At 49.1% G+C, this 14,243-nt stretch overlaps 1 protein-coding gene across 3 annotated transcripts; it reads right to left on the bottom strand.

The window, feature by feature from the left end:
* Positions 1–673: 673 nt before the first annotated feature.
* On the bottom strand, positions 674–13,693 carry LOC141998419 (uncharacterized). Of its 3 annotated transcripts, none has more exons than XM_074971223.1 (5): positions 13,459–13,693; positions 5,393–5,480; positions 4,690–4,816; positions 3,983–4,096; positions 674–3,654 (listed from the first exon to the last, which is right to left on the bottom strand). In XM_074971223.1, the coding sequence occupies exons 2-5, from the start codon at positions 5,414–5,416 to the stop codon at positions 1,316–1,318; spliced, it is 2,604 nt and encodes an 867-aa protein (XP_074827324.1). In that variant the 5' UTR covers positions 5,417–5,480; positions 13,459–13,693; the 3' UTR covers positions 674–1,315. The 3 variants fall into 3 exon arrangements, with proteins under 3 accessions (XP_074827324.1, XP_074827322.1, XP_074827323.1); XM_074971221.1 differs by having other exon boundaries at positions 677–3,657; positions 13,459–13,580; XM_074971222.1 differs by having other exon boundaries at positions 677–3,657; positions 13,446–13,501.
* Positions 13,694–14,243: the final 550 nt, after the last annotated feature.

Raw genomic sequence — 14,243 nt, 5'->3', positions numbered from 1 at the left:
CCAAATGAAGCTTCCCCCACATTCAAGGTCTCTCTGTTGTGCGGGTCATGGATGTGTGAGCTCGGATTGAGTCTTTTCCTGCAGTCAAGCTATTCCTAGGGTCTCTCACACCTGGGTGGATTCTCTGATGTTTAATGAGGTGCGATCGCTGAATGAAACGTTTTCCCACAGGCAAGGCATCTGTGAAGTTGTTACCAGGGTCCTGGGGTGTGGAGGGCACACTGAGATTCCTCAGTTAGGGCAAACTGCAAAGAATGGGGCCGACAATCCTCAAAATTGGTGGATATTCCAATATTTCAATTCACCAAGCGAGCAACAAAACAGCTTCTACAATACTGTACTGGCTACACAGAGGCCAAAGTACAGTTCCCTTGAAGCAACCCAGCCTGGGGCTCCCTCCCAGACAGTCCAGTGAATATGATGGGGTTTGTTCATCATATAAAAAGTTCTACCAATCTCAAAGGATCAGACACATTACCCACCAAGTTAGTGAACACTAGAGTTCTTACCCAAATACACGCTTACAGCCAATTCTTATTAACTAAACTAAGATTTATTAAAAGAAGAAAAGAGAGAGAGTATTGGTTAAAAGATCATTATACACACAGACATGAACAGAGTCCTTAGGGCAGTTTCACTGCAGAGATGGTGCTTTAGAATTGCAAAGAGTCCTTTTCGGAATCATTTCATCACGTTCTAGTCCAATGTCCAAATGTTCAATATCAGGGGGGTCCAGCTGGACTGGAGATCTCAGTCTTACGACTCAAACTCCCCCCCAAATAAAGTTTAAGAAGAACTGAGATAAAAGGATCAGGTCCCAAGAGTTTTTCTAGAGATTTTTGCTGTCTCTCATCAGCAGGCAGTCCTTGGGTGAACAATAAGCTTTTGAAGTAAGCTCCTATTTCCTAAACGTCACAGGTAATTAATTACAGGGATTAACATTAGGTAATTATCCATAAAGCAGTTCATAGACAGTTAAGCACAGACTTTAAAGAGACATGCAGACAATGACATTATTACACCCAAGTTTCATCTAAATGTTAATATTCCCTTTTGATTTCTGACAACAGAATACAGCCCTAGACAGGAACCGTTTGTTTACATTGTTAACCTCTAACAAGATAAAGGTAAACACAGACTACTACAGTTACCATCTTCTTCCAGGTCTTTAAAAATAAAAGTTTACATTTCAAAGTTCTAGTCTATCTAACGTGGAATGGCTGTATTTACCATTTACAGAATTTTTGAATATGTCTCTAAAAGCTGAATCTGGGTCAATTATTCTGCAAGTTTCTTAACGCTTTCTGGCCGTGTGTCACAGAAGTTTAGCTCCTGTGTGGATTATCCCATGTTTAATGAGGTGTGATCTCTGTGTGAAACTTTTCCCACAATTCAAACAATTATGGGGTCTCTCTCCTGTGTGGATTGCCTGATGTCTAACAAGGTCTGACCTACGTACAAAACTTTTCTCACAGTCCAAGCACTTATGGGGTCTCTCTCCTGTGTGGATTGCCTGATGTCTAACAAGGACTGATCTCCACGTGAAACTTTTGTTACAGTCTAAGCACTTATGGTGTCTCTCACCTGTGTGGATTGCCTGATGTTTAACAAGGTCTGATCTGTTTGTGAAACTTTTCCGACAATCCAAGCACTTATGGGGTCTCTCTCCTGTATGGATTGCCTGATGTTTAAAAAGGGCTGATCTGTTTGTGAAACTTTTCCGACAATCCAAGCACTTATGGGGTCTCTCTCCTGTGTGGATTGCCTGATGCTTAAAAAGGGCTGATCTGTCTCTGAAACTTTTTCCACAGTCTAAGCACTTATGGGGTCTCTCTCCTGTATGGACTACCTGATGTTTAACAAGGTCTGACCTACGTATAAAACTTTTCTCACAGTCCAAGCACTTATGGGTTCTCTCTCCTCTGTGAAATGCCTTATGCTGAACAAGGGCTGATCTCCACAGGAAACTTTTCCCACAATCCAAGCACTTATGGGGTCTCTCTCCTGTATGGACTGCCTGATGTTTAACAAGGTCTGACCTCTGCATGAAACTTTTCCCACAGTCCAAGCACTTATGGGGTCTCTCTCCTGTGTGGATTGCCTGATGTCTAACAAGGGCTGATCTGTTCGTGAAACGTTTCCCACAATCCAAGCAATTATGGGGTCTCTCTCCTGTATGGATTGCCTGATGCTGAACAAGGGCTAATCTCCACAGGAAACTTTTCCCACAAACCAAGCACTTAAGTGGTCTCTCTCCTGTATGGACTGCCTGATGTTTAACAAGCTCTGACCTACGTATAAAAGTTTTCTCACAGTCCAAGCACTTATGGGGTCTCTCTCCTGTGTGGATTGCCTGATGCTGAACAAGGGCTGATCTCCACAGGAAACTTTTCCCACAATCCAAGCACTTATGGGGTCTCTCTCCTGTGTGGATTGCCTTATGTCTAACAAGGGCTGATCTATTTGTGAAACATTTCCCACAATCCAAGCAATTATGTTTAACAAGGTCTGACCTACGTATAGAAGTTTTCTCATAGTCCAAGCACTTACGGGGTCTCTCTCCTGTGTGGATTGCCTGATGTCTAACAAGGGCTGACCGACGTAGAAAACTTTTCTCACAGCCCAAGCACTTATGGGGTCTCTCTCCTGTGTGGACTACCTGATGTTTAACAAGGTCTGACCTACGTATAAACCTTTTCTCACAGTCCAAGCACTTATGGGGTCTCTCTCCTATGTGGATTGCCTGATGCTGAACAAGGGCTGATCTCCACATGAAACTTTTCCCACAATTCAAGCAATTATGTGGTCTCTCTCCTGTGTGGATTGCCTGATGTCTAACAAGGTCTGACCGCCGTATAAAAGTTTTCTCACAGTCCAAGCACTTATGGGGTCTCTCTCCTGTGTGGATTGCCTGATGCTGAGTAAGGGCTGATCTCCACATGAAACTTTTCCCACAATTCAAGCAATTATGTGGTCTCTCTCCTGTGTGGATTGCCTGATGTTTCACAAGGTCTGACCTACGTATAAAAGTTTTCTCACAGTCCAAGCACTTATGGGGTCTCTCTCCTGTGTGGATTGCCTGATGTATAACAAGGGCTGATCTACGTGTGAAATCTTTCCCACAGTCTGAGCACTTATGGGGTTTCCCTCCTGTGTGGATTCTCTGATGCATAATTAGTGCTGACTCTCCACTGAAACGTTTCCCGCACTCAAGGCATTGATAGGGATTCTCTCCCATGTGGTTTCTCCTATAGTTATTCAGGTCTGATCGGTTATTGAAGCTTTCTCCACGGTCCAAGCATTGAAGGGGTTTCTGTCCAGTATGGATTTTCTGATGTGTCACAAGGTGTGATCTCAGAATGAATCCTTTCCCACATTTGAGGCACTGATAGGGTTTTTCTTCCTTGGGATTTGTCTGCTGGGCTGTGGGATCCTTGTCTCCTTCCCAACATTTAATGGATTCACCCACTTTCTTCCTTGGGTAGTTAACCAGCAGCTTCTCTGACCTGTGCCAATTTCCCCAGGCTTCTCCCTCTTCCAAGCACTGGGAAAAATTCCCTTCAGCTCTTCCCACAAAGGTCCCCTGTGATTCCACTTCCCCAGGAACGTGCTCATGTTGATTCTCCTCGTCCTTCTCATTCACTCTTTCATCACCTGCTGCGAGAGAGACAATCCAGAGAGGAGTCATTGTGCTAGGGATAAAGGGGAATAACACCGAGAGAAAACCCAACTCGCAAAGGCTGTGAAGACTGAGCAATTGGATTCTGCCTCCACATCCCCCCGAAACACTCAGAGAGAAGGAAAAGTGGGAAGGAAACTTGTGCAGCTAACAGGAAGGGTGGAGAGCCGTGAGCGATATCTGCTGACTCCAGCCCTGCTTTGGGTGAGATGAGGAAGAACTCAGGGCTTTTACTCACACCACATTTTTGGGATTCTCAACATTTTCCTTCATTTGCCAGATGGTTTCTATGTCAGTCCTCACCTGTGTGGGCGCCTCTTGAGATCTCTCTTTCCTCTGAGGCCTGGAGATCGGGCACCCACGGCTCTTCCCCTCGTTCCAGATGGGCGATCAGCTCAGGTTTGGGAATAGGAAACCCTGCGCAGGGGGTGAAATCAGACCAGATCATGATGCATGGAGCATTGAGAGCATTTCTGTCATAAAGGGCATTCCATGTTCCGGTGCTGTGCTGGGAGAATATGGAATCCAAGGGGATGGGAACATGGTCACTGAGCCCCCTTGGTGGGGGGAGACATCTGGGGAGAACTGTTACGCCCTCAGTAGCAGTTCCCAGGATCTGTGCACTTTGGGGGCTTTGCTGACACACACACAGCTCTAGAGTTAAACCCCTGCCTATTTCTAAAGCTGCAGAGCCTTCCCTATGGCTGGAGTGATTCCCAAGGAGGCAGGTGAACAGGGATTATCTGTATGAATGAGAAACAATATAGATGGGACAATACACGGCTTCTCCCCCTTGAAAGCTGGATGGATGGAGATGGTTTAACATGTCCATTAGGTTTGAAACCCTTATCCCATTGGTGAGGGTATGGAGATGCAGGTCTCTCTCACACGGCAGCTGTGGATTATAGAACCCATTCCCCTTCAATCTACCTGACCAGGGAAGAACCTGACCAGATTCAGCAATGCAGGCCCTACATTTTCTCATAACTGAGGGGACAGGAATCCCTTACCCAGTGAGGTCACCATCTCGTAGATCTCCTGCATGACGTCCCTGTAGAGGGCTCTCTGATCAGCATCTAGCAGAGCTCCTTGACCCTTTGTGAAATATACAGCCACCTCCTCGAAAGTCACCCGCATCTGAAACAACAAGAGTCCCCCACTCAGCACCTGCTGCCCCTGCCACAATCCCCCTAGTCATGGGAAAGGAAGAAAGAAAAAATAAAATCATCATGGTAGCTCTGGGAGGACCAGTGTAGCAGAATTCCTCCCCCACCCTGCTCAGAGAAGCCAGGAGGCTTCAGGGGGTGGGGAGAAGGTGAGAGCTGCTTGTCCCCCACAGAAGACGGAGCAGGGCAGGGTCTTCTCATTTCCCACACGCCTGCCAGCCACAGACTGGTACAGGAAGCAGAGCTCTGAGCCAGGGACAGGGACAGGAACCTCGACAGCTTCTCTTCGTATTTCACAGCAGCCCCTGGCTAGTGGGTTCAGGCTCCAGCACTGGGAGTCTGGAAAATGTTTCCAGTCCTGCCCAAGGGGGTTGTGTCCTTTTTGAGAAATGGGGGAGTGTCTCTCCACCCCCTCCCCCATGTCAATGGACCTACTCAGAATATCAGCAGGTTTATCACACCCTGTCCCCTCCCTGCTTCATCCTGAGTCTTTCCTGCCCCTCCCCCTCTACAACACCCCCCCTGCAGCTCCCTGAAAATCCCCTACCTGAGCTGGCTCCATTACAGCCATTTCCCTTCCCTGTCCCCTGGAAGACCGGATGATCTGGAGCGAAATCTGGACGTGATTCCTCAGCCTGTCAGGGTGAGAGGGGCGATGGGGGGAGGTTACAGAAGCAGCTCGAGTCCATTTCACACCCCGATTCCCCCCAGGCTCCCTCCCTGCAGACACATGCTCCGGACTCTGCCATGCTGCCAGGTCAGGCCCCACCCAGCAGAACTAAACCCACCGGGGACACTTTTAAACCCTCCCAGTAAGAGCATCTCTGCGCCAAATGCTAGAAAAAGAGGAAATCGAAAGAACCACTTTGGGGGCTCCCCATGACATTATCGTGTAACCCCCTCTAGCTACCCCCCTTCTCCCCAGATAGTAAAGTGTTCAGCAGAGTCAGCAACTGGCTTTTCTTCTCTCAGCTCCTCGCCTTGTTCCCAGGAGAGTCAGTCTGCCCAGGTGGGTGCAGGGAATTAATCCGGGTAGGTCTGGGAGCTGGGAACCTCCGTACCCAATTGTTGCTCCTGCTGCCCCTTCCAGTCTCTCCACTCTCCCTTTTTATCATCTTCCCTCCCCCTGGGAGAACTGCTGACTGCCCCATTGACGTGGGCCTTTGCTCTCATTAGGCAGATCTGCCACTGACACTGCTAACAGGGGTTTGAACCTGGCAGTGTCCATGGGGGCAGCAGCTCTGGGACTTGCAGACACACAGGGAGCCCCCTCCCCACGTAGGCCAAACTCACCAGCAGGTCTCTGAAAGGGGGCCTTTGTGCAGAGTCATTTTCCTGCCCAGCCCCAGCCCTGTCCCCCGGGTCTCTCCATCACTTGCAGGCTCCAGCTGAGGAGCTGGTGACCGAAGAGCCAGGGGATGCCCCAGGGACTGGTTCCAGCCACCGGAGAAAGTCCCCACCTAGGCTGGGCACAGGGGGGCTTTAATAGACGTCTCTCCTCTGCTGGGTAAGAAGCAGCTTCTCAGTCTGAAGTCCCCAGTCAAAATGGAGGAGGCAGCAGCTTGTGACCCAGGGAGCTCAACTCCAGAGCGCTGATAACTGGGAGAGAGACACACACCAGCCTCCTCCTCTCCTTTAGCAATAACCAGAGCCCTCCTTTAGCAATAACCAGATAAGGATGAGTCTCTCTGTCCTGCCCCTGCAGCCCCCAGATCCAGGCAGGCAGAGGCTAATTTCACTGGCCCATCTGCCTGCCACAACCAGCAGTGACTCCCGTCTGACAAGGGGTCTGGCTGAGATCTGAATTCTGCATGGAAATCAAACCAGGGCCTCGAGCAGCCCCAAACACTCAGGAGATAGACCCCAAATCAGGAGGAGTGTGTCCTTTTTATTTTTAAATCAAATAATAAATTGGAAGCAGGGTGTGCGGGGAGGAGAGGAGGCTGCCTGTGGATATTTGCTTTGTAGTTTCTGAGCCCTGAGGGGAGAGTCTCCTCACCTCACATGCTTGTTTGACCAGGACCAGGAAAAAAATTGCCCACTGGCTGCTGGGTGGGGAAGTCCCTCACCCTCTCCTACCCCATGGGGCGGGGGAGCTGCTCTTGTATCTCTTTCCACCCCTCTGCCTTCTCCCTGCCATCTGGCTCTGCCTTCCTCAGCCAGTCTCCTCTTGCTCTCACATTCTCCCTCCAGCCTCCCCTCCCCACATCCTCCCTTTCCCTCACAGTGCCCCCCCTCAGATCTTTCCTCTATTGCAGACTCGTTCCCCTCAGGCCTCTTTAGCCTCCTCCCCCTGCAGCCCGGGTGTAAACGGGAGGCACGGCTCCCATAGAGGGGAGAGGGGGTGAAGGTGTCTCTTACCTTCCCTCCAAGCAGTGCCCTCCCTGGGAGCAGGAGCTGAGGCCTGGGAAGGGGGCCCTGGCTAGGCTGGGGTTACTGCACTGGGAGAGGCTCCTGGGGAGCAGCGGGAATGTTCCTGCCTTACAATATAAACCTCTCCTGTCTGCAGCCAGGGATTTTGCCAGGAATGGGGATTCTGCACAGCAGTGACCACTTACTGCAGTAACTGCCATTCACTTCCTGCTGCTGGGAATGAGGGACCCCACTGATTACTCCCACATCACTCCAGCTCCTTTTGGGCCCTAGCCATAAACCCATTCAACTGAAATCTCCCTGCCCCAGACCCTGCCCCTCAGAGCTTCCTCATCTCCTGACCACAGCACTATGGGGGCATCATCCATAAAAGCCAAGTCAATGGGACAAAAGAAAGGAGCCATTCTGATCCCAGGGAGGGGGGAGAAGGGACATGTCTATGGAGACCAACGATTGTTCCAGAGAGTCCCCAATATCAACCAGGATTCAGGGGTGAAGGGATCCTAAAGAGGCTGCCCAGAACGTCAGGGGACACATTTCACGGTGACACTGACTCTGCGTGTGATTCGCATAATTTTAAAATATTGTGCACAGAATTTTTAATTTTTTGGTGCATAATTTTTAATTATTTTGGAGCAGAATTCCCACAGGAGTAAGTAGCCCTGGGCCTAATCTACAAAGCCTGCTCCCCTAACTCGGGCAACAAAGTTGTCACTTGTCAGTGCTTTGCAGCCAAGTTCCCTCTGGTGATTTGCAGGGCCAGATTAACCCGTCACTGGGCTCTAGACAAAACCCCCTTATGTCTGCCCCAGCCAGGGTGCCGCCTATGGAACTGTCCCTGCTAGGCCACTGTGGGGATTTGTAGGGCTTCATTAATTCATCACTGGGCTGTAGGCAAAACCTCTCAGATCCACCCGACCCCCGGGACTCCCCGCTGGCGTTACAGCACAAACGGCAGCCAGCACAATTTCCTAGCGGTAGTCGTTACCGATATCTAGGTCCAGATGTTCCAGAGAAGTTAGCAGGGCGCATGCTCAGAGGGAGAAACTAAGGTTCCCCAGGTAACTTTTACCCTGAAAATATAGCTACGGCTGAGTGAGCTTTGGCACCTAGGGGTTCGTCAAGAGTTTTGTATGGCTCCACGGAGCCTAAACTGGGATTTAGGCACCTAATACCAGATTTATGTGTTTAGCCTAGGGTCTGGGTGCCTACGTGCCATTGTGAATCCAGCCCTCAGTCTCTGTAATGTGACCGTATGTAGTAGAAGCACCTGGGTTCATCGGATGTGAAGAATGTCAGGGTCTCCTTCCTTTCACAACACTACAATCAGTGTTGTCGGCAAAACCTTCCCACACAGCTACAAGCATGCTCTTGCACCAAGCAGCCCACTGATATCCCAGGGTGTGACAAAGTGGGAATGTTCTTAACGTTTTTTCGGAATAATGCGTGTGTGCCTCAGTTTCCCCGATGTGTTACTCAAGCTTCGAGGTGGTGGGACAAGGGTGTGTGATCATTGTGAAGACACCTAGAGGGCAGAGGTGACTGCAGGCTGGTTCCCTGGGCACAGAGAATGGCTGAACACTCTGTATCCTCATAAGTGGTGGCTGGAACCCATCCTCTGCAAGGAGCCAGGCAAAGGTGTTGGAGAACAAAGAGAGAGGGGGAGGCCAGGTGACCTGTTTGCCCAGGAAAGAGAGAAAGCATGGAGGAGGGCAGCTGGGTGTGACTGAGGCTGGGCAGCTGGAAGCGGGTCAGTATCCTGGTTTGGGACTCAGCAGGGAGAGTCCAGGGCTCTGGATCCCCCCCAAGATGGACTTTGCTGAATGATCCTGATTTCTGTGCTAACAAGCTCTGTTCTGTGCTGTGTTCCCAATGACTAACAAACCCTTCTGTTTTCCAAGCTGGTTGGGAGTCACTGCTGACTGCAGAGCTGGGGTGCACGGCCCCTTTAAGGGGCACGGTGTAAGGCTTCCCCAGGTGTCTCATCCAGATGGACTCCCTGCCGGGAGCTCACGGTGTGACAGGGGTGCTGAACGCTCCAATGTCAGACCCACGAGGTGCTGAAGCTGAGGAGGCTTCTTGCCCTGGTGCCAGTGTGCCCCGAGGGGAGACACACCGCACTAGAGTCCTGCCTGGCTTCATTCAGAGCAGTCCCAGAGCACCGAGACTGGGACTCCATGACGCAGGACTGTCTTAAACACAGATCTCCCCTCCAAGCTCTGATTGCCTCAGCTATCAGGTGAATAAAGAGGGAGCGGCCTGCCGGGTGGACATCCTATACAGCTTTGGAAACAAATACAGAGCATGTCTAGTAACTATAGCCACAGCCTATTTCTGGATGCTTTTGAACCAGGAGATCAGCCCCGCACTCTGCACCTGTGCTGAGACACATCATAATGTTTTATGTGAGCTGAAAATACTTTTGCTATGCCTGTCAGGGTGTGTCCTCACACCTATCGCAGCCACAGACTCATTGATGTAACTATCCTCATGTAAGACAGAGGTAACAGACAATGCTGTCTAAGTTACATTTTCCGGCAGTGCTTAGCTAGTAAGAGATAAAGTTTGCATAGCATGTGGTGAGCAAGCATCTAAAGGCTGAGATCAAAGAGGAATCTTTACATTTTAAAGCACCAAAACCGTGAATCAATTGGTTCGTTCTCATGGGAGAAGAGTGCCCCCACTTTGTCTAAGTTGCTTATAAAGGGGATCCCTGCACAGCAGGATCTCCCATCACTATCCGGCCTTTATTCTCCTGCTCAGGACACATGTCCTAACCGGCGCAGGGCAGGGAGAAGGAGCCAGATCACTTTAAATTTCAACCTTAACCCATTTATTGAAATTTTGTCAGGCCAAAACTGTGAAATATCGTAATGGGGTTTCTACCCAGCGCAATGCTCAGGAAAGGTGAGATGAGTGCCTCACTGCTTCACTCCTCCTCTTTGGACTTGAAAAACCTAATGTGGGTTACACCTGGATGATATAAAACTTTCAAAATGTTCAAGACAGATCAAAGGTCTGATAATTATTAGAATTTTGGGGGAAGGTTTCCTGCACTGGTCTGTGGTTACCCTGACTGCCACTGTCAAAATTAAGGCCACCTTAATTCTGAATGAGAGCATCCACACAGGGGGTTAAGGTGCTAGAATTTATGTGCATTAACTTCAGACCTTTAGTGTCAGACCATGCAGACAAGCCCTCAATGAGTAAAGGGAAAGGAATAAGGGAAATTATGGGGAGGGGGTGGAATCCCCTACTAATTCCTTTAGTTTTAAATGCTTCAACTGGTTTTCCAGAATGCCCTCACAAATGGGCGCAGACATTCAGACACAGAGCCTGGCAAAGGAGCAGGAATAGTAGCCACACAATCAGTGCCAGAGTTTTCAGCCCATCAACAACAATCGTTCATTTAACATCGGAGTCAGCAGTATAGTTTGTGTCTGTAAGACAATGGGTGTTTATACCATGGGGTAACTAATCTGCATTAGCTGTCCCACTGTGAAAACATAAAAGAGGCAAAGCACTTCAGTTTCACCAAAAGGTAAACTAGGTGTAAAGGAAAAATAAGAGTAGGCCTAAAATTTGGTCAAGAAAACTGTGTAAGTGGTCAAGGGGCAGGAGGAGAGAGTGTGGAAAATTACTGACAAGACACAATTGCAACAGCCAATCTTGTTTAATGTGACTGCAACAATTAGTGTTAGGAAAGCCGTTAACCACAAAAGAACAAACCGTGAATAACAGGAAAAGCTTGTTTTTGCTGTATTCCTAATAAGGGAAAATATTAACAAGGAAGTATGTGTAACGAAATGTGGTTTTGATCTATACTATGAGCTTCTGTGTTCCCTTTTTCGACAAAGCTGCCAGACTGGTGGTCTCTCCCTGCATGCTTGTAATAAAGGAGCCTCAGGCTGTTCTGATCCAAACACAACGCATGGTAAATTTTTCCACAGCATAGGTGTGGTCAGCACTGTGTCCTCCTGCCTGAGTAAGGCAAAGGAGAAACAGAACAGTTCATTTTAAAAAACCTTTGACTTTGGCCGGACAAATTAGTACATGTGTCAGAATGGAGAACAGCCCTGAAAGGTATCACCACAAAAAATGTAGCACCCATAAAAGGCTGTGAACTTAAAAAGAAAAGGAGGACTTGTGGCACCTTAGAGACTAACCAATTTATTTGAGCATAAGCTTTCGTGAGCTACAGCTCACTTCATCACGAAAGCTCATGCTCAAATAAATTGGTTAGTCTCTAAGGTGCCACAAGTCCTCCTTTTCTTTTTGCGAATACAGACTAACACGGCTGTTACTCTGAAACCTGTGAACTTAAAATAAGCCATTAGAAGTATAAAAAATGTTGTAGAAAAATCAACATCAATGCATACAATAAATGACATCATAGAAAAGTAAAATGTGCATTTCAGTGTGTGCAGAATGGGCGGTTACTCACAGAAATAAGGTTTTTAAATCAATTGTCAATTACAAGTGGTGGTGGGGAATCGTACGTTCCCGGAAGGGCAAAATGGCATCGAATGTTACAGGATTGTACAGCCATTCTAGGTGTGGTGGAAAATTAACCACACATTGTGTTTTGGATCAGAACAAGCCTGAGGCCAGCTTTAGTCAAGCATGCGCATACAGGGAGAGTCAGCCGGAGCTGCTCTACCGTAAACAGAAAATACAGGAGCTTATATAGCTGAAAACCAAAATTGGTTAAGCACACTTCCATCAAGAGCGTCTTTTCCTTATTTGGCATGTAATGCAAGCTTTAACAGTAGTTTACCTTATTTGGAATATAGCAAAACAAGCTTTTCCTGTTATTGACAGGTGTTTCCTTTGTGGTTAACGGTCTTTTCTAACTTTGAGCGGTTATGGTTACATTTCTTAAGTTGTGCTGATGCAATTGCCCCACAATTGAATTTTCCTCACTCTCTTCTTATGCTTCATATACACAATTAGCTTGACCAAAGTTTTAGGCCTATTAGTCTAGGCCTACTAGATTTTTCCTCCACATAAGTATATGGACCCTTTGGAAGGGGTAGCAGTAAAAGTATGAAGCGAGTATGCTCTAAAGGCTCAGACACAAAAAGATAAATAAAAGGAAAACAAAGTTTATTTTTTCTTTATTTAAATTCTAGACTTTTGGGTGCATAACTCATGGGGTTTGAATTCTTGGGGCTGTCAATCGATCTTGGGGTTGTATATCTATGCTTAGTAAATAATACCATAGAAATGTCCTTTTGAGAAGCAATTCATACAAGATACTATAACGCCACTAGGGACAGATTTTTAAAAGGATTTAGGCTACTAATGGCATATTAAAAAGTATCCAGGTGCCTTGAACCTTGAAAATTCTGGCCATTAGTGAATATTTGGGAATCAAGTTCTATATACAAATGGGACATGTGAAAAAGCACTAGGGTGCTAAGTAGAGAGACAAAATAACAATTGGCTAACCCATGCAGTGGTTCTCAAACTGTGGGTCAGCAACCCAAAGTGGGTCATGACCCCATTTTAAAGGGGTCGCCAGGACTAGCATTGGACTTGCTGTGGCCTGGTACTGAAGCCTGAGCCCCACCGCCCAGGGCTGAAGCCAAAGCCCGAGCTGTCCCCCCCGCCCCGGGCTTCAGTGGGCTCAGGCTTCGGTCCCCCTCCTGGGGTTGTGCAGTAGTTTTTCCAGTCAGAAGGGGGCCAGGATGCAATGAAGTCTGAGAACCCCAGGAAGGCAAGCCCTGTTGGTGGATGAAAGCAAATGGAAGGAGTTTTGAGACCAGCCCATGAAATCAGTCAGCACTGAACTCAAATTACAACTAGGGCTGTCAAGCAATCAAAAAAATTAATCGCGATTAATTGCGCTGTTAAACAGTAATAGAATACCATTTATTTAAAAAATTGTGGATGTTTTCTACATTTTCAAATATACTGATGTCAATTACAACACAGAATGCGAAGTATACAGTGCTCACTTTATATTTATTTTGATTACAAATATTTGCACTGTAAAAAACAAAAGAAATAGCTTTTTTAAATTCACCTAATACAAGTAGACAAGTACAAGCCACAGCAGGGCGCAGGCTGGCTCCCAACCCCGCCCGCCCCGCACACACCGGGGGCTGGCGGCAGCTTTCCCGGCCCGGGGCAGGGAATCGCAGCCAGCTCCGCGGGGAGCAGCCCGGGGCCAAACCCGCCCCCTGCAGCCCGGGGGTGACGGGGGGGGGGCGGGTCTCTCTTACCTTCCCTCCTTACCTTATCTTCCCTTCCCGGGGCAGGGGCCAGGCTGGGGGCTCTGCCCTGGGAGAGGCTCCCGGGGAGCAGCGGGCAGGGCCCGGCTGGAGGTTCCCCTCTCCCGGCTGCAGCCCGGGCTCCGGGCTCCCAGCACCAGCCGCCGGGGCTCGAGGATCTCGCCGGGAGCCTGGGAGCCGGAGTCCCCGCAGCGGCTGCGAGTCACTTCCTGCGGCCGGGCCTGAGCCCCGCGATCCTCCCCCCGGAGCCGCCCCCCAGCCGCTCCTGGGTCCTAGCGATCAACCCAGCGCGCTGCAGCATCTCTGTGCCCGGCTCCTGTTACACTCACAGGCTCTAAGGTCAGAAGGGCCCGTCGTGAGCATCGAGCCCAGGGGTTCTCACAGCCACATTTTTGGTGGCCTCAGAGTGCGGCCAGCAGCTCTGGCTGGTGGCCGCTCTGACACTTTTTCCTAAAACACTTAATGAACTTTAGCAAAACCCATGAGATGTGCACATAGGCAGAGGGCGGTAAGGTGTTCGCAAAGTGTCCACAGTCAAAATGTTGAGGTCTCTTGAGCTCCCCACAAGCGGCTCCCCGTCCCTGCTGTTGCTGGCGGAGGCTCGGCCAGGGGGCTCTGCACGCTGCCTCCGTTCCCCCTCCCCAAGCGCTGACTCTGCGGCTCTGAGCCCTGCAGATGGGGCAGCTCGAGTAGGAGCCAGAGGGGGGACATGCTGCTGCTTCCAGGAGCTGCTTGAGGTAAGCACTGCCTGGAGCCTGAAAACACCTCCCCTGCCCCACACTCCTGCCC

The sequence above is a fragment of the Natator depressus genome, chromosome 14 (genome assembly GCF_965152275.1).
Source record: "Natator depressus isolate rNatDep1 chromosome 14, rNatDep2.hap1, whole genome shotgun sequence".
NCBI classification, from domain to species: Eukaryota; Metazoa; Chordata; order Testudines; family Cheloniidae; genus Natator; species Natator depressus.
This window is presented reverse-complemented; position numbering and strand designations above follow the sequence as displayed.

Excerpts from the sequence above, each read along its gene's own strand:
- LOC141998419 (XM_074971221.1), bottom strand. The coding sequence starts at position 5,416 with ATGGCTGTAATGGAGCCAGCTCAG. Across the intron at positions 4,817-5,392 it reads CTGTAATGGAGCCAGCTCAG|ATGCGGGTGACTTTCGAGGA; the intron begins GTAGGGGATTTT and ends TTGTTGTTTCAG. Across the intron at positions 4,097-4,689 it reads CGAGATGGTGACCTCACTGG|GGTTTCCTATTCCCAAACCT; the intron begins GTAAGGGATTCC and ends CCCCCTGCGCAG.